The 20579-nt window shown below is 42.3% G+C and overlaps 1 protein-coding gene across 1 annotated transcript in view; it reads left to right on the top strand.

Moving 5' to 3' along the window:
• IDUA (alpha-L-iduronidase) overlaps positions 1 to 20579 on the top strand; it is a 1520091-nt gene that overhangs the window by 800156 nt on the left and 699356 nt on the right. Inside the window, exon 7 of the mRNA XM_069236746.1 lies at positions 18594 to 18773. Coding sequence (XP_069092847.1) covers positions 18594 to 18773 — 180 coding nt within the window. The remainder of the gene's footprint in view (positions 1 to 18593; positions 18774 to 20579) is intronic.

The following is a 20579-nucleotide window of genomic DNA, read 5'->3' as shown; positions in this document are numbered from 1 at the left end:
GCCGGATACGGCACCGATCCTCGACTTCGGCGGATACCATGTCGACGCCGCGTATCGAAGAGAGGCTGCACTCTAGAAGGCGTGCTCTCCGTCTTTTGGAAGAGCAGGAATACCAACGAGTCTTGGAGGAAGGAGAGATTGAGGACTCTGGTGATGGACTTAATGGTCTGGATACTTCCCCTGAGTGGGACCTGTCATCTCCAGGGGAGTATACGGAGGAAGCTGCTACCTTTCACGCTGTGGTAAGAAAGGCAGCTAACTTTCTGGACCTGCCTTTGCCGGTGGCAGAGGTGAAGCAGAATTTGCTGACTGCGGTTCTGCATCCGGCCTCTACTGCAGCGGAGCCTCTCTTGCCATTCAATGAGGCTTTGCTTGATCCGGTGTTGGAGGTGTGGAAGAAGCCAGTATCTTCCTCGGCTGTTCATAGGGCTGTGGCCAGAAGATATCGAGCTGCGCCATCTGACCCTGGCTTTCTGTCTAGACACCCTATGCCGAAGAGCTTGGTGGTGCAGGCCTCCTGTTCTTCTAGGTCAGCTCCTGGATCTTTCCCGACGGTGCCAGGGGACAGGGACTCCAAAAAGTTGGATGCACAGTCCAAGAAGATATTTTCGTCCTGCAGTATGGCGTTGAAGGCCACCAACGCGACTTGCATTTTGGGGAGATACATCCATGCTCTTATGGACGACATATCATCTTCATATACGGAGCTTCCCCAAGTGCTTTTGAACATTGTTTCGGATGCCCAGCCTGCCGCAACTCAGATTATCCAGTCTGGGTTGGATACGACAGACTCGGTGGCTAGGGCGATGGGCACGGCTGTGGTGGCAAGGAGGCAGGCTTGGCTCCGCAATTCGGGGTTCTCTGCGGACGTGCAGTTGACCCTTTTGGACCTCCCGTTTGATGGGGACAAACTGTTTGGAGCCAAAGCGGATTCGGCCTTGGAAAGGTTTAAAGAAAGCAGAGCCACAGCCAAGTCACTGGGACGGCAAGCCCCTTCTTCTGCCTCCTCTAGGTTTTTTAGGAGGTTTCGTGGTTTTGGACGGGGTTCTTCCTCCTCTTCATTTCGGGGGAGATACCAACAACCTGCCTCTTCTCTCACCTTTAGATCGATTAGAGGGAGAGGTAGGATCCGCACCAGGGGAGCCTCTCAGCAGCACTCTGCCTCTTCCTCGTCCTCTGGAGGGGTGCAGCAGGGGAAGCAGCCTTAGGCTTCCACCAGTCCCTACTTACTCCTCTCCTGTAGGGGGAAGGTTACAGCACTTTCTTCACAAGTGGCAGACTATTACATCGGACACTTGGGTTATCAGTGTTGTGGGGAAAGGCTACACCCTTCCCTTTCGGGAGTTTCCGCCCCCCCTTCCCGCCCCGCCCGTCGTATTGTTCAAAAGAACACCTCCTGTTGCTAGAACAGGAAGTTCAGATCCTCCTATTAAAGGGCGCGGTGGAGTTGGTCCCAGAGCAGAAAAGGGGTCGATGTGGTTACTCGAGGTACTTCCTGATTCCCAAGAAGGATGGTCGGTTGAGGCCAATCCTGGACCTGAGGATCTTGAATTGGTTCCTCAAGCAGGAAAAGTTCAAGATGCTGACCCTAGCTCAGGTGCTTTTGGTGTTGAACAATGGAGATTGGATGGTGTCTGTCGACTTGCAGGATGCTTACTTTCATATCCCGATACTCAAGTCGCACAGGAAGTATCTCCGGTTTGTGGTTGGGACGCGGCACTATCAGTTTGCGGTCCTCCCATTTGGTCTTACTTCAGCACCTCGAGTCTTCACGAAGGTGATATCGGTGGTTGCGGCGGAGCTCAGGAGAAAGGGGATAGCAGTATTCCCTTACTTGGACGACTGGTTGATCAAAGCCAGGTCCCCGGAGCTTGTGTCGCATCATCTGCAGTCAACAACCCACTTGTTGTTCGACCTGGGCTTTTCGGTGAACGTGCCCAAATCTCACCTAGAGCCCTCTCAACACCTCCTGTTCATAGGGGCAGTACTGGATACAACATTGAATCGAGCCTTTCCTCCGCCTTAGCGGATTCAAGACATTCAGGCGTTGGTTCCAATGTTTCAAAGTGGAGCGGTCATTCCAGTCCTCAAGGTCCTACGTCTGCTCGGTCTGTTTGCCTCCTGCATACTGTTGGTCACGCATGCTCGCTGGCACATGAGGGCTCTTCAGTGGTGCCTCCGAAGGCAGTGGTCTCAACACAAAGGAGGTTCGGCCAAAATCTCCAGAGATGCTGCTGCGGACTTGAAGTGGTGGATTGCGGGCAACAATCTTTCACAAGGGAAGCCGTTTGCGCAGTCACCACCGGTGGCCACAGTCATAACGGATGCTTCCACTCTAGGGTGGGGAGCTCATCTGGGGGATCTGGAGATCAAAGGGCTTTGGTCTCCAGAGGAACAGATGTTTCATATCAATCTGTTGGAGTTGCGGGCTGCACGTCTGGCTCTCAAGGCTTTCCTCCCATCCCTTTGCGGTCAGTCGGTTCAGGTCCTGACGGACAATACTACCGCAATGTGGTCAATAAACAAGCAGGGAGGAGTAGGGTCGTACCTTCTCTGCAGAGAAGCTCTTCGACTATGGTCCTGGGCAAAGGACCATCAGATTTGCTTGGTAGCAAATCATCTGGCCGGAGTCTTGAATGTACGTGCGGACAGTCTCAGTCGCCATTTCTCGGCCGACCACGAGTGGCATCTCCATCCAGATCAAGTCCGTCTAATCTTCCACATGTGGGGGTTTCCTCGGATAGATCTGTTTGCCACCCGGGAGAACTCGCACTGTCTGTTATTCTGCAGCCTCCAGTATCCGGTGCAAAGAGCGTTGGGGGACGCGTTTCAGATGACCTGGTGCGACCAGTTACTTTACGCGTTTCCCCCCATACCCTTGATTCCTCGAGTATTGAGGAAAATTCGCCAAGACCGGGCCCAAGTCATCTTAATAGCTCCAGATTGGCCAAGGAGGGTGTGGTACTCCGACCTTCTCCAACTCTCACTGTGCCCTCCGCTCCGTCTCCCTCTCAGGGCAGACCTCCTCTCGCAGTCGCAGGGGCAGGTTTTACACCCCAACCTCCAGAGTCTGCACCTACATGCCTGGAGATTGAACGGGGCAACCTGAGTTCCTTCTCTCTCCCGCCTGATGTAGTGGATGTTATCTTAGCGGCCAGACGACACTCCACTAAAACTATCTACGCTAATAGGTGGTCTAAATTTGTGGTATGGTGTGGAGAGAGACAGATTGATCCCTTACGTGCTCATTTGTCAGATGTTTTATCTTTTGCTTTGTCTCTAGCGCAGAAAGGTTGTGCAGTGGCTACTATTAAAGGTTACTTGTCTGCCTTGTCAGCCTTCATTTGTCTGCCAGACCAACCATCATTGTTTAAGTCTCCTATTGTTCTTAGATTCTTGAAGGGTCTTCTAAATAAATATCCTCCAAAACCATTTGTTATGCCACAATGGGATTTGTCCTTGGTCCTGACTTTCCTTATGGGGTCCCCTTTTGAGCCTATGCATTCCTGCCCCTTAAGATATTTAGTTATTAAAACAGTTTTCCTGGTGGCCATAACATCTGCAAGGAGAGTGAGTGAGTTGCAGGCTTTATCAGTAAAACCCCCTTATACAACTTTTTACGGGGATAAAGTGGTGTTGAGGACCAAGGCTGCTTTCCTTCCGAAGGTTGTTTCACCCTTCCATTTGGCTCAGAAAATCACTTTGTCCACGTTCTATCCTCCGCCTCATCCTTCAAAGGAAGAAGAAAGACTACATCGCTTGGACCCAAAGAGGGCATTAAGCGTCTACATTGACAGAATGAAGGAGATCAGGCTGGAGAATCAGCTGTTTATCGGATACGTGGGCAAGAGGAGAGGAAAGGCAGTCCACAAGAGAACACTCTCCAGGTGGGTTGTTCTTTGCATTAAAATGTGTTACTCTTTAGCAAAGAAGGATTCTCCTGATGGTATTAGAGCTCATTCCACCAGAGCTAAGTCGGCCACTTCGGCTTTGGCTAGGGGTGTTCCTGTGGTCGACATCTGCAAGGCCGCAACTTGGTCGTCCCTTCACACTTTTGTGAAGGACTACTGCTTGGATTCTGAGGTCAGAAGGGATGGCCATTTTGCACGGTCAGTGCTGCAGGATTTCTTGGTTTGACCATACAGGCACCCACCTCCGAGTGCGGTACTGCTTTGGGACTCTATTCATTAGGTGAGGAATCCACAGGTAGTTGTATCCATCAGAAGAACGAGTTACTTACCTTCGGTAACGACTTTTCTGGTGGATACATTAGCTACCTGTGGATTCCTCACGGTCCCACCCGCCTCCCCGTTGCCTTTTTGGTCTCTCCAAGTAATCCTTGAGTGTGCTCCTCTTGGCCTTTAGGACTGCAGTAGATTTTGTATATATGGATTCTTGTATATGTATATATTTTTTGTGTATATACATATTTGGTATATTTAAATGTTTTGTTTTAAAAAGGTGCAAAAGTTTTATTAAATCTATAGACATTTTATTGAGATGTTGTGTACTTTGCAATGTTATGAGATGTTGCCTTAATCTTTCATTGCATAGGGTTATTGTTCTCATGCACGTAAAAAATGTTGGTACTGACGTCGGCACGTCTGCGAGGACATCTTATTGCCTGTATGACGTCAGACGGCGTCGCGTGGGCTAATGTGACGTCCTCGTCGACGTGCAGAAGCTAGGAAGAAGATTTCCGTCGAATGCTTGCGCCATGGGAGTATTCATTAGGTGAGGAATCCACAGGTAGCTAATGTATCCACCAGAAAAGTCATTACTGAAGGTAAGTAACTCGTTCTTTGAGAATATTGATTTGCCTGATTACAATCTCTTAACATATTACTTATAGTAGGAAACACATTTCACATAGCATGACTTCTAATTACAGTGTGCTTTACTCTTATGCATAATGGTATAACCTCCAAAAACACAACAAAAAGGTTATTGTTATTAAGTAGGCTTTTTGACATGCAACATTTTCAAATATCGTGTTGGTGAGACCTATTGGGCTGTGGTGATTAGGTTTTGTGTTTCTGCTTTGGTCTGTTTTTCATGGCTCCCGTAGCTCCTTGCTTGTGCCTTGTCTTTATGTCTTGCTGTTCATGCCCCAGTGAGCTCTTCTCAGTAACGGTGTCAGTGCGTCCCGTCCCTGTGTCAGTTTTTGTCTTCCTGGCCCAGTGTCCCTCCCCATCTTTGTGTTTTCCTCTATCTCACTGTTTCTTTTGTGTTGATGTTCCTGTTTAGGTTGAGTCTAGGCAGCACGCAAGCGCTGTCTCGCAACTTGTTGTCATCTACATCTGTAAGCTTTCACCATGCACATCTCACACCCATCACTTTCATTTGTTCCTTGCCTTTTAAAATTCCCTTGATTTCGTAGTTAAATGGTTACGTTTATTTTGCCTTGAGGCTGCTTTGTAATTGCAATATTTTCAATTCTTGCTGCAGATAGAGGAAGAAGGTAAATTAAAGTGCTCTAGTTAAATGCAGGACCACTGGAATTATGTGGCAGAGGGAACAAATTACGTAGCAGGGTTGACCTATTTATGTGTCAAGAAACGTCCAGTTATGCATTTACAATGTCAATAGCTCTAACTCAAGCAAATGCAAGCTCTCTTGCATTACAAATGGTTTGACTTTGATGTGTAAAACAGATGCTTTAGATTTACAAAACTGTGGCAACTACAAATCATGCCTCAGTTCTTTTTCGAACTTGCTATGTCCCATCTGTTCTAATTTGTAAAATGAAGCCTGTTAGTTGATTTTTGCCAAGTTCTAAAAGTAATTTTAAATATTCCCTGTAATAACTGCTATTAATTTACCATGGCTACCCTTGGTTCGTTTGATCAATTTAGAAGGAACTGTGGACTGCTGCTTTTGAGTTTAGGTTTAGTTTAAAAAACATTATTATATCCCATTCGGTGCCTTTTTCGTAACACAGCCATAAGTTATTATGGACGATTGCCTCATTTGTTTTCGCACTGACAGTTTTATCATTAATAAAATACTTGCAATAAAATATTTGTCCTACCATGGAGTACATTTTTTTTGATGCGCAGTTTCACAATATTAAATGCATCGCACCTTGTGCACAACCAACGTATTATTGCTTGCAAGCACATTTTTACCTTAACAAATTAGCCGTCTGAGTCTCTTAAATCGTCTAGCATTAGTAACAACTATTTGCTTTATTTACTGATCTATTTTGTGGTAATGCATTTGCAGGGACACTTGTCAATGGTGCAACAGGTCTAGGAAACCCCCTGAACACCAATTGTTGCTGTATTTTACTACTAATCAAGCAGTCACAAGTGCAATTACCTTGCATGCACTAGGGTCATGATTTGATTATTTGATATAAATGCTTTAAAAATGTATTACTTTTTTTTATTAATTAAAATATTTTCTGTAATTGTATGCGCTTACACAAACCACTTTTATGTGCACAATTTCACAATATTAAAAACAGCGCACTTTGTCTCTTTGCGCAACCAGCATATTATTTATTGCATGCACGTTTTTACCATCACAAATTAACCACATGAAACTGCCCAAATCAATTCAACACAGAAGTATTTTTCGTTTATCTTAAATACTGACAGTATTAGTAACAGCGGTTTGCTTTATTTACTAGTCTCTTCTCTTGTTATGCATTTACAGGGACATATACTGATGGTGCAGCAGGTGCAGTGGCACAGGAGCCAGTGGTCTAGGAAACACACTGAACAGTGATTATTGCTTTCTTTTACTACTACGCAAGCAGTCACAAATACAGTTACCTTGCAGGAACTAGGATAATGATTTGATTATTTGATCCAAATGCTTTAAAAATGTATCACACTATTTCGTATTATTTAAAAGATAGACCATAATTGTATGCTCTCGCACAAACCATTTTTTTGATGCTCACAATACAGTGCAATGTTTTTCTTTTGACAACCAACATAATATTGCTTGCAAGCATGTTTTTACCATCCTCTAGGAAACCCATTGAACACCGATACGGTTGTTGCTATATTTTACTAACAAACACGCAGTCACAAGTGCAATTACCTTGCAAGTATCTGGGTCATGAGTTGCTTATTTGATACAAACTCATTCAAAATGTAATACACTTTTTTATTAATTAATAGATTGACTGTAATTGTATGCGCTTGCACAAACCAGTTCATTCTTAATGGTAACTTTTCAAAAAATTGGTGCTATGATGGACTTTATTAATTTTAGGACACCCACACTCTTACAAACATTCTATATTTGCTGTAATGTTTACTTTACTAATCCTATATGCCTGCTACATTAAATAATGCATCTTTACAGTCTACCATTTAAAGTAAAGGAGACTGGATTATAGGAATCAAAAACAAATAAAAGTAACCTACGATCTAATCAGCAAGAATATGTCTACCCACATCATGCATATATTTATACATTACGTTGTACAATTTAGTATTCTATATATAATAAATATACTTTTTGGTTTTAAAAAAAAAAACATAAACAAAGCAACAAATAATATGATTGTTATAATTACCCCCAACGGTACGTTATTTAGACACAGCACCTTTTATACGTACAGCAACGGGGTGCTTGGTTTACAGTAAATAAAAATTCAGCACACCTCACACCCTGAACAAATCATATTTGCCTACTTTTATTACAGACATTACAAATACCTTCGTCAAAAATTATGGTACATGTTTAGTAGCATAGTCTGTCATGGATCACTGTTAACAAACATTTACAAAGACAATACCTATCACATAGGAAAAGCCTTCTGATTTTGCCAATGTTTGTTTAAATAATGGAATGATCCTAATAGACTTTAGGATGTTTGGTACTTAGTATTATTTGGGGTAGAGTAAACTAAATCTGTGCATTAAGGAAAGATGGGCCATACTTAGCCCTAACATGATATACACCCAATGGCCCCATATTGCACAGCCACCGTTTTCCTCCACGGAACATCACCCAGTGCTCCCCTTAGATACTTCATCTGGGATGCTCTTAAGTACCTCACAGATGTTTCGTGGTGCGCGGTGCCTTCTACAGCCCTGCTGCTGCTGCATAGGACTCTTGGCTCCCTACTTCCTGTTAGCATTTTCCCCTTGCGGTATATTACACTGTGCCCCAAGCACTGTTAAACAGTCAAATTATTTGCTTTGTCGGTAATTTTGGTTTGGTTTGGACTCTTTCACCAATAGGTCAGTTTAGCTTTAAAACTCAAACTGGTGCAAAACCAAACTCGGCGAAAATGCAGAACACTTAAAAAGGTCTTACTGTAGAGTTGCGCTTTTTAAAAGTTTTCTGTTATCAACCGCAAGGACAGCATTACATTTAGAAGCTTTTCCTGCCTGTCGCACGCAGTGCTGACCTCAGATGTTTCCCTAGGACTGTGTATCATTCTCATGTGTAAACATGGCACAAATTGGTTGAGCAACCATTCTGTTAGTGGGCAAGACACTAGAAATAAAGGACGGATCAATGAAAAAAGTGTAACGGTAGCAAACACTTATACTTTTTGAGTACATGTGATTTGTTTGCCGAAAGATTAATAGTGATTGGTCTTAGTCATTTCAAATGAAACTATAACTAAAGACAAACATACTCTAAAAACATTTTATACAGCTTGCAAGGGTTCTTTCTGAATTCTGGCATGGCAACCATCACCTCATCTATTTCTGTTGTTCCTCACATCAGCTGCCACCCACTACTGACCAGATGTATTAGAAGCCAGGTGTTGGCAAATCACTTAGGTCCTGCTTTAAGGCTTTGCCAAGAGCTTCTGACTTTGAAAGTGTTTTTTGTCAGTGTTTCTCAGCATCAGCAGGCAAAAGCACAAGAATGTCTGTGTGCATTCGTACATAAGTGTCATGATGCTCTGCAGCTCCATTGTCACCACACGTTCACATGCATGCATCAAAATACGACTGACGTTTTGTTTTTTGTTTTTTATTCACCATGCCAAGATGGCGGGCTCCCATCATGGAATGGCAAATAATAAAAACATAAAAAATTACCTGAAGCACACTTTTTTATGAAGGAATGGACCAGCAGCAAACTGCAGCTGACAAGCCCTCTAAAAAAAAGTCATATATTTTTAAAAAGAGACAGCGAGGTGGATGGGGAGACAGCAGAGTAGTTTTAAAACGAAAAAGTGGTTCCAGCTGTGGGGTCAGCAGCAAAGAAATTGTGTTAGTGGGTTGGGTTAAACTGATTTAAATGAATAAAAAAAGAAGATGTGAAGAAATTTGGTACTGAAGAAGGACAGCATCACATACAGTGCATAGGAACGGGGCGGGTGTGGTAACAGACAAGCTGGAGGGGAATGAAGGAGCAACATGGAGAGCATGGGGTTTTCAGTAAGGAAGCAACACATGGGGGAGAGAGCTAGAAAGCACGTACTAGCATACAATGTTGAAAAAAAAAATTAGTTCCCTGAATTCAAGCAATGAAACGAGAGCTCGCCCAATCAGAAGGATGATAGAGAAGCTCCCCTAAGGAGGAAGGACATACACAAGAAGAGGAAAGATAGTAATTGAATATGAACCAAACAAATGGGATTGACAAGAAAGCCAACCAATGGTTATCACTGGGCTCACCCAAAGCCCAGTGTAAGTTTTAGTAATGTGGACAATACATCTCATGCATGTCAACAGACCTGAATCAGACGGGAGTCACTTGATTGTGTAAGGCAAAATTCCAATTTCTCCTAGGAAATTGAGCAAGTCTAAGCAGTCTTGTGCGTGAGATTTTGTAAAAAGGCACCAAGCTCATTATTATTAGGCGTGACCTTCGTTTCTTGAAATTGTTTGTTAATGCAGCATTTTTAGGTCGAGTGTAGCATTCGAAGTGTTGTATACCTTTTAAGTATACTTATACTGTGCGTTCCCGTGATTTCATTTGTTGGTTCCCCTGTCATTCAAAATCCTTGCTTGCTAGTGGTCAGTTCTGCCTCTTTGTCCTGCCTTTTTCTCTTCCGGAGCAGCACAAACTACTGTCTAATTACGCTATGTCCTGTTTATCTCTTCTGAAGGGGACTTTTTCTTTCACTATTGGCTTGTTCGTCTTACACTGTGGGTGTATAATCAGCCCCTCCTCCCTACCAGCTCCCTCTATAAACATGCTGCTGCCCATTGCCCCCTTATACCACCTCTGCCAGCCCGCATTGTAATTCATATCTCGTCTCTTCTGCACCTCACTTAAAATATACTCGCTGCTTTTAATACAGCGAAACACTTTGTTACCATTTCACTCACTTAAGAGGTGAATGGGATATTCCTAGCAAACAACAACTATCAGAAGAACATGCCGAAGCCAAAGTGAATCGAGCACTCGAATCATAGCCACGTTTCTTGAGACAAAGACTAATTTAGGTCTCCGGTGACGGCACTGTTGATTTGCATTAATCAGGCAAGCGCACTTTGCATTTTCACATGTCTTTCCTTGATGTGAGGCTCACGCCTAAGACCCAGAAACAGCAGTCTGGAGACGAGCCACCGAGGGCGTCGGCCGCAACTCTCGGGCTCTAGGCCCTGCACACTTTTCTTGCGAGCAGATGAGGGCCTGCTGCAGAGGCCTTGGCCGCCATGCCTGTTAGCGCTGAAAGTCATGTCTCATTGAGCGTCTGCGTGCCGGCGCGGTGGGGGGGGCGAGCCACTGCGGTTTTAATTCTAACAAGCAATGATGGAGGTGCCTAATAATTAATAACACTAACATCCTACTACCATATATATACGACTAGGGTGGAAAATATTACATTCACAACAAACGTAGCTCTCTCATTCATTCTTAAAATATATTGCCATCCTGAACCTTCCAAGTGTTTTTGATGACATATGAAAAGGCAAACAAATGCATACCGGTATTATTAATGCTGGCACGCTTTTCTGAGGTGCAGGTAAGTTAACAAAACTGCTAAATCTGCTCCTTCGCTTTACTAAGCGTGCTTCTTTTATTCAGCATTTCATTTCATTGCGCTTGAGAATGCTGCCTGAAAGACAGGATGGCTGAAAAAATGGGACTAGCTCATTCACACGCCATAAGGTCCGCTGTTGCAAATGAAGTGTGTTGTAGCCAGGAAATGAAAGCTACAATGGCCCTTTAACAAGCCGTTTATCAGCAGCCGCATCTGTCAAGTATGGGCTTGTCACATTCATACTCCCCAAGTTTGGTGTGCTTGAGGAGCAGCATTCAGGTTGTCAGTTCCAAATGTATACATTTAAAAATAGCCATGTCAGAATGCCAGCAGTGCAGATTGCCTATTTTTGTGGGGGCTCTCCACGCATAACATGTAATTTTTTATGTGGGGACATCATGCATCAGCTTGAGTTACTTATTGGCCTAGTTTATTGATAGTCCTATAGTTTGCAAGTGGTTAGAATTTTCTGTAGAAGAAAGGTGTAAAACAGTCAGAATTTGCATTTATTACCTTCCAGTATGATCAAGCAAGTCTTGCCAGAAGAAGGTTAGCAAATTATAAAATTTTAATGCTTTAAACATCCAGAAAGTTGGTGTCATGTTCCTGTAGAGCATACATAATGACAGTATAATTTTGTAGTTTTTAAGTAGTACTTTAATCTGCTTTTCAGAAACTCTGCTAACTGAAGCACTATGCTCGCTATTGCAGTGTTTCCTGCTCAGGTTCTGACGTTTGCTTTGCATGGAATGCACAATATCCTAGAAAAAGAATACAAGACATCAGAAGCATAGATTTTGTAATGCTATTTGACGCTGATGTAATCCTCAGGTGCATTATTTTTTCTTAATTCTAATAAGTTGTCAATCTGCATCCTGGGTTTTTAAAAGAACACTTCTAATATGTGTTCATTTGAGAGTTTTTCTTTCTGTGTGGCTTTTGAATACGTTACACACACACATAGCTTTACCATCCTTTCTCCTTAAGTTTAACAGTGTACCTACATATACACCGTACCACATTTTCTATGTGAAAGAATGCTAAAATCCAAAACACAGAACGTTTTCATCACAGTTTTCGTAAAAACCTTGTTATTTTTTAACCTATTAAAATTTAATTTCTTCAGAATTTTGTTCCATTTAGTTTGAGAGTGTGCCATGGCCGCACCTTAGACAGATGTCACCCTTGCTAATTAATCATGTTTGACATTAAGGAATCACAAAGTAGCGGCAAGGCCTCGCTGATATTTCATGTGTGGGACGGAATTTGAGTCCTACAGCTAGTTGTTCTTCATAACAAGACAATTACAGGAGCCGGACGCTGTTGGAGTGCGTGAGGCCCTTTGATTCCATCCAGCCCAGGGTGGGACTACATCCCCCAGGCTCCTTTTCAACCATATTGGGCCTTAATAGGAGCGCGCCTCTCACGCTGTTGGAGTGTGTGAGGTGAGAGGCCCTTTGGTTCCATCCAACCCGGGGTGGGACTACATCCCCTCAGGCTCCTTTTCAACCATATTGTGCCTTAATAGGAGCGCGCCCCTCATGCTGTGCGGGACACGCCCGGGCAAAGACCGGGCCAAGATGAGCCCGTCTTCGCCCGTCATTGCCGGGCAGGGCTCACCCCTGTCCGTGAGAAGTAAGTGCACTGAGGATCTCTAACGGGTGCCTTAGGATCCATCATACTATTTATTTTTTGCTGCCTATAATGGAGAAACGGAAAGCTACAGATGTTGCTGCCCCTCCAAGTGGTATAAAAAATTTGAAAAAACTATTAAGTAATCAAGTAAGTTCAGGAACTACTAAAGATTTGAGCCCCCTAAAAGCAATTGATTTATTATTTGAAGAGGTTGTGGCTATTCTAAAGAGTAACCCTCATCCATTGACTAGTAGTAGTGGAGTATCCAAGAAGGAGAAAATTCCAGAAATATTTACAAGGAGAAAGAGGAGGCAAGCAATTCATACCCCTGCTGAGACTAGTATGAGTGAGGACCTTCATGAACTTGGGGAAATTCCTCGGATTCTCTTCTGGTACCATCTTGCAGTGCCTTGGGAACTTCGGCATGTCAGAGGGATGTTCTACCCAAGGGCGCTGAGACTTTTCTCCCCTGCTAAGTCAAGCTGTTATGGTGGATCCCAATATTTTGTGTTCAAATCAGTTTGGGCCACTGGCAGAGGGTGGAGACCCTCCTGCTTGTACTATATATCCTTCATCTGGAGTCGCTACTGATATCAACATTTCGACTTCCTCCCCTCCTGATCTGAATGACCCGCATCCACTGAGCAAAGGGATTGAGTTAGCTCTTGTCCTCCAGAAAGTGGATGAAGTAAAGTCCATAGTGTTGTTATTAATGGAAATTATGAAGGAGAAATTAATTCAGAAGAGCAGTTGTAGATGCCTGCAGCCCCATGGGGAGGCAAGAGGGCGGGTGGGAGTATTGTCCCGTTAGGTTTAGGGCTGGAAACAGATACCTCTCTGTTAGTGACAGCTCTACCCTCGCCTCCAGATAATCCATCTATATCTTGCATTGAGGATAATCAGCCAGTACTTGCTAATGCAAGGTGGAAGCACAATCGAGCTTCCAACAACAGGAATGACCAGGGAACTTGCGCTCATATTCTTGCTCAGTCAGATACTATCAATGATGGGCCCAGGAGGGAGGTTACCTCCCTGCTCCCTGGTAGGGTGATTAGCTTCCCTATATCTCCTACCCATCTTCCCAAACCTCACACTGATACTATTTTTCAGTATGATCAGAGTCTGGGAATGGGAAGTAAAGACAGTACAACTTATATGATTGATGTGCCTAAGATATTGCCAGGTGCTTTTGAGAATCATTAGTCCTTGACCAATAAAGCCATTCATTGGCTACGTACCCAATGCAATTGTCTTTCAGTTATTCGCTCTGACATCCTTAAGGTGGACAGATGTAGCGTTTCGGGGTCAAATCTTGATTTAATTTCTGTTTGTTATTCTGATAGGGCTTTGGTGGAGCAACTTATGGATTTTGAAGCACACACACATTACCATAGGCCTTTGAGAGGGGTTGGCATTAGTCTTGCTCTAAATCCTCCTTGCACTGGTTCTATGGGAAACCCAGTCCCCATTCTAGACTGTGAATCACATGTGGAATTCAAAAACCCCTCCTACATTGATAGTTACTGAATGACTAAATGTTGATCAGGAAGGGCTTTTGGGGGTATCTAATGGGGTTACACATTCTGAGAGGACTGTTACTTCTATCGCTGGAACTGAGTTGGCTAATGCTGAGATATCTTTAATGTCATGGAATTTAGTGGGATTAGGTAGGGAACTGGGAGATCTAGAGTGGATTACATATATTAACTGCCAGGATGTTTGTTTTTTTCCAAGAAACTTGGGCTGAGGAACAGATCTATATGCAAGGGTATACGGCGTATAGCATCCCAGCCCAATCCTCAGAGAAGGGTTAAGGTCATGCAAAAGGAAGTTTATTGATGTTATTAAATAAGAAGCTACATTGTGTCCATTTGCCACTAAAAATAGACTTAGTAGATATAATGGGAGTCCAACTCACATTCCATCAGGATCTTAAGATTATTTTAATTAATGTCTATGCTCGCTCGGTTTCCCTGGGAACTGAGTCTCAGACTTTAGTCCAATTGTTTGAATTTTTGGATTCCCTGCACCCCTAGATCCTGCTAGTAATAGCAGGTGATTTGAATTGCACCTTTGAACCCTCTATTTTGAATAATGGATTAACGGATGAAGAAGATGAATTGTGGGGAATCCCGCAACTAATGAATATTTGTCAACGTACCCGTTCCTGTGCGGCCTCCCAGTTGGCCACGTTATGTCTAAAATATGGACTTAGGGCCTGCAATGGACGTACGCCTTCAGATTTAAATATGGCGCCCACATTTAAAAGAGGTACTTCCTTTAGTAGTATTGATTATTTTCTAGTGGATGTTAGGCTGTGGCCTTTATTAAAAGACATGAAGGTGGAACCTCGCTGTGAGAAAGACCATAATCCTTTGCTTCTTACCTGTGTGGGGATGTATTTAGGAGATCACTGCACCTTCAACGAACAATGGTCCCTACCCCACTGTTATAATAACCATACAAGAGTTTGTTGGCCGAAGGCATTGTCCAACCCCTATTTAATAAGTGGGATTTATACATCTTTCATTGATGAGATAGCAGTTTAGGAAGAGTATGAAGTTAGCAATATTCCCATTCTTAGCATTCATAAATTACTGCTGAAGAAACTGCAGAGTTTCTTCTACAAAAACACCTCCTCTAAATCTTTTGTTGCTAATACGACGACTACCAATGTATGGTTTAATGAGGATTGTGCAAAGGCTAAGTCTGCATTAAAAACTGCAATCATGAATGGTTCCCTGGGGGGGTCCAATTAACTATATGTATATATAAGAAGGCCACAATGCAAGCAAAAAAGTTATGGGAAGACTCTATTTGGTAGGATTTGCTTGCTGCAACTAAATCTAATAAGAACTCGCTATTTTGGGAGCTACTACCAAAAGACAAAGAGGGAATAAGAGCAACATTAGAAATCACATACAACCTGAGACTTGGGTGATTCATTTCACCCAACTTTATGCTGCTCCCCATAACTCATCAACTTGTAATTGCAGTTTTGGTGATCTAGCTCCTTTATCACCACCTAGCTTCAGTGATTGCTCTGACTTACTCTGCTTGGATACTTTTCCCCCTTGGGTTGTATTTTCTTTTCCTTAGAGGAAACATTAGCTGCAATTAATTCCTTAAAATCAGGTAAGGCTCTTGGCCCAGATAAGATACCAGGAGATTTATATAAATCTGAACCAATTATTTGGTCCTGGTACATAAAATTGATTTTCAATAACATTTCTGCAGGTGGTGCAATTCCGAGTACTTGGAAAGGTGCTGAAATAATTCGAATTTACAAAAAAGGCAATGAAAATCTGCCCGCTAATTATAGACCTATTAGCCTCATTGATCATTTACAGAAAGTTTTTGCCAGACAGCTTCTGGAGAGACTAATAAGTTGGGTACAAGATCAACAGGTTCTCTCCCCATTGCAGGTGGGCTTTCGCCCCCAAACTAGTACGATAGAACAGGTATTTAGACTGGTGCTTCTATATTGGAAGTATGTAGTCCTTGCTAAGCAACCCTTATATGTTGTCTTTGTGGACCTACGATCAGCTTTTGATCTGGTCCCGAGAGAGAAACTATGGGAAGTATTATTTAAGTTGAAAATTCCACTCAATATAGTTGATCTCCTATGGCGACTTCATGAGAACACTTATGCGCAAGTGAGATGGGGTGATCAAGGACAGTTGACAGAAAAAATCCCCATTCAGAGGGGAGTATGTCAGGGTTGTGTTTTGGGCCTGATTTTATTTACCATATTTATCAATGAGGTGGTACACATATTGTTTTCTTGCCAAAATGACACTTCCACATAGAATTCTCAGAAGATCCCTATCCTACTTTTTGCTGACGATTCACTCCTGATTTCTATTGGGTCTTCAAATTCTTGTTGATCGATTTAAATCTTTTTGCACGGACTATGGCTTGGAGCTGAATGTTAACAAAACTAAATTAATGGTGTTTAGCCCAGGTTCTCGTGGGAGATGCACCATTAATTTAGATGGGACCCCATTAAATCGGGTTAGCTCAATAGATTATCTAGGTGTGAGGATATCAAGCAATTTGCATTGGAAGGGTCAGATTAGCAAGAATGTGGGGCTCCTCCAGAATAGAACAGCCGCTATCCTGCGTTTTTATAAAGGTTCTATATCTAAAGCTGTATCTCCAGCTATTAAAATGTATTTGGCAAAGGCGCTGGGAGCGGCTGCCTATGGTGCTGAAATATGTTTTTTTTCCAATTGTAAAAGACTATCTGTGGGAGAAAATAATTTTGCCAGGGCCGTAATAGCTTGCCTGCGTACTACACCCTTAATTCCAATGTTTCTGGATCTTGGGTTCAATCGTATAATGGATACGATAGTCCAAAGACCATTACTCTACTGGATAAGGATTTGGACTGTCCCCGAACTTGCTGTATATAGGGACTCTTTTCTTGATCTTTTAAAGAGTCCAAATGTGACTTCCATTCCATGGGTCAAACACGTGTCAAATTGGTTTCACATTCTGGGACTGACAAGTTTCTGGGGAAATCCACACTGCCTGGAAAAAATACATAGCACCGTTTTGAAAACAACGTACTGGTCCTTATGTAAGAACGGAGTCAATTTGCAGCAAATCTGATGGTCGTTTGACTAATTCATTTATTGATTTTAAGTGGATTCCTCAGTATGAATCATATTTAGACCTTATACCTGATTTACGGGGGAAGGGGTTGTATGCACGTTTCCGTTTTGGGAGTCTACCATTGTTATCTCTATCAAGAAGCTGGGGGCCTATTCCATCATTTGGTCTATGTCCAGCTTGTCATAGCAGCTCAGAAACGGTGGAGCACTTCATATTTTGTGTCCTGCCTATTCTATTCCACAATCAAAATGGATCCGTACTATTTGTCGAGCTCTGGGCCTGAACCAGTGTTTTACCGCAATGAGGATTCTAAAGAGTGACACTTCTAAACCGTTAATTATTGCAGTTAGCAAGTTCCTTGTGGCTGCATGGCATATACAAGGTCGTTTTTTAAATAACTTTCTTATTAATTAATTTTAGGTATATAAGTATTTTAAAATTTGTGATGCTCAAGACTGTATTTTATTGGTTTATGTTTTACACTGTTATATTCTTCTTTTTGTCTTCTTTCTTCTTCATATTTTAAATTGTAATTTAATTGTATTATGATAGTTTGTTGTTTATGTTGACCGAATAAAGCTTGTGTTGATGATGATACAAGAGCCATTCGTTTGTATGATCGATAGCAGCATCTTCTGCTGTGAACATGGACCACCGTTTTCTGTGCCAACAGCTTACACATCTCCTTATATCTTTGCACTGTAGAATGGAATTAGCATGACATATTTAAATTAGGATGCTAAATGGCAATATTTTCATTTTTGGCTGCAGATAGAGGTAGAAGGTAAATTGATGTGCTCTAGTTATATGCAGGGCCACTGGAATAATGTGGCAGGAAAAGACCAAATTATGAGGCGTGGTTGACTAATTGATGTGGCAAGAAAAGTCCAGTTAAGAATTTGTAATTACTGTAGCTCTAACTCAAGCAAATGCGAGACCTATTGCGTTGTAAATGCTTGTTTCTGTTTGACATTGTTCGTGATTGATGATAAATTTGATTTGCAATCCTTTTCCTTTTTGTGCAGTTTTGACAAACATTGTATCTATCCCTTTCTGATTTGTCTGTGTGCAATGATATTTAATCATGGAGCTCCTCAACAAGCCTTAGCTCATACTTTAGTGATAGACGATACAATTTCTCTGGCAATGTTGGTGACTCTTCTTGTGAGTCTCTATTCTGCACACCAAGCCAGATAGCTTTGTATGAATCAAACAAGAGAAAATCGTATGCTGAGTGCTTGATAGGTCTACACATTTATTTAAATGAATAAACTAAAAAAGGGTGATTGCAAACGACTACAATTCATTACAGTGCAATTTTCGTTCTCGTGAAAACAAATTGTCAAATATATCCTTACTAATGCAACTTTACCAATTCCTGCTTCCCTTTATTTTAAATATCTGACCAATTTGTGTTTTACAGGGAGCAGGTAGTTCTTTACAAATTCTAAAGCAAGAGATTGAAACCATTAGAGAAATCCATGAGCACTTCCCGCGCTTTGTTTCAGTTCCTATATATAACGATGAAGCAGATCCATTGGTTGGATGGTCGGTTCCACACACATGGCGAGCTGATGTTACCTACGCTGCAATGGTGGTTAAGGTATGTCATACCATTTATATTTTTATCCTAAAATTAAAATGTACTGTTTAGGTCTAGCTTGGAGACCACTGTAGCCAAACACCCGACATTTGCAATAAAGAAAAATGTTTCTGAAACTCACCCTTCTTTACTTTAAACCAGTGGTTCCCAACCTGTGGTCTGGGGACCCCTGGGGGGTCCGTAAAGCTTCCTCAGGGGGTCTGCGACTGCTTGGAAAATTAAATAATGTTAACAAATTAGGTCCCCAGCTTTCAGTAATGACTCAGTAAAGGGTCCCTGGATTCCAATATTGATTCACTGGGGGTCCCCGGGTTCCAGTAATGATAAAATGGGGGTCCACAGATGTCAAAACGTTGGTAACCACAGCTTTAAACTTTGAAAATTGTTGCATCTCCAACAAAGTTCAATGTTCCTGTCAGAAAACATACTGAAGCACATATTTCAAATAATTGGAAGAGCTGAAATGCCCATTTAATTTTAATTTTAATTTCACAATTTATTTAAAGGAATATGATAAATGTAGATGTTAGTGCGCTTTATGTTATGCCTTTCTGGATTAAACAAGACAGTATAATTTCATACATGCCAATAAACATCTGAGTGAAGTAAAGGCAGTCAATAAAAACTGTACACTTAAAAAAAGCCAATAATACATTAAATTATACATAAAGGATTTTTGGGTTCGTCCCATTTAGCTATTTCTTTGTTTGATTGTCATTAAAATGTTGGACTAGCCCACAAGGAAAAATAAAGTGGGACCATGGGTCAGAATCTTTCAACCATTGTTTGCCGCCGTTGCCATTCACATTTTGTGTCAGCCCACATGTCAGGCTTAGATAACTAGGGTGTCATTCAGTTTGCTTGACTGCATATTGCTTCCTTACGCCTGGGCCCACCTCAGGAATGGTGAGCAACAGCAACTTTAGTAGTCTGCCTGCAGACACAGAGCTTCGCACACAAATACTCCAGGGAGCTGTTGTGTGCCGTTCAGGTGGCAGGAAGACTGAAACAAGGTCCTGCGTATGGAGAGGTACTTAAAGGATTAATCTTTCGTTAAGACATGGAAAATGCCATTTCTCATTAAGTTTGTGGATGAGTTTCTAATGGATAATTCAACTGCAGATTCCTAGCCTTTAGAATGTCAGCAGGTGCCAGACTGGATCCGTAAGATTTAACATTAGTGGTAGGTGGTGCTGTGTGGCTCTGCTTTGACTTTGTTCTGCCTTTGAAGAGATGACCGGAGTAGCATATAAGCTCTGCCCCGTATGCCAACTTTCATTTGTTTCTGCACTTTTGTACACAGATCCACACCTCACTCCCACTTTTTTTTAGGTCTCGGCTAGACAGCGCTTGCGCTGTCTCTATTGAGACATGTTGTTATGTACTTTGATACTTACAGCCCGCCTATTGGCTTTTTAGTTGTACCTTAAAACATGCTTACTTGCTAGTGGTGAATCCTTCTTCTTAGTCTCTAATTTTTCTGTTGTGTTTCCTCCCACAGAGCTCTACCTAACTACTGTATCTTTTACGCGTTAGTTGTTTAAGTGTTCCATTTGAGGGTGTGTAAAAACAGGGCTGAATGCAGAAGCCCCTGAATTTTTGCCTCAATTTTTCACTTTTTGCTGGTGTTTTCCTGACTCTGATGGTGCCCTTGGTACTGCTAACCAGTCCCATGGCCTGTGCTCTGTATAAAATGAGTATGCAAATTACGCTAATTATAATCGGCTAAGTCAACCTACCTATAAGTTCCTAGTATATGGTAGGACATGTAGGTTTAGGGACCCTAGCATAGGTAGTGCACCAATA

The sequence above is a fragment of the Pleurodeles waltl genome, chromosome 1_2, assembly GCF_031143425.1.
Source record: "Pleurodeles waltl isolate 20211129_DDA chromosome 1_2, aPleWal1.hap1.20221129, whole genome shotgun sequence".
Classification (NCBI taxonomy): domain Eukaryota; kingdom Metazoa; phylum Chordata; class Amphibia; order Caudata; family Salamandridae; genus Pleurodeles; species Pleurodeles waltl.
Note: the sequence above shows the minus strand (reverse complement) of the source record. Positions and strands in the feature narration are given on the sequence as shown.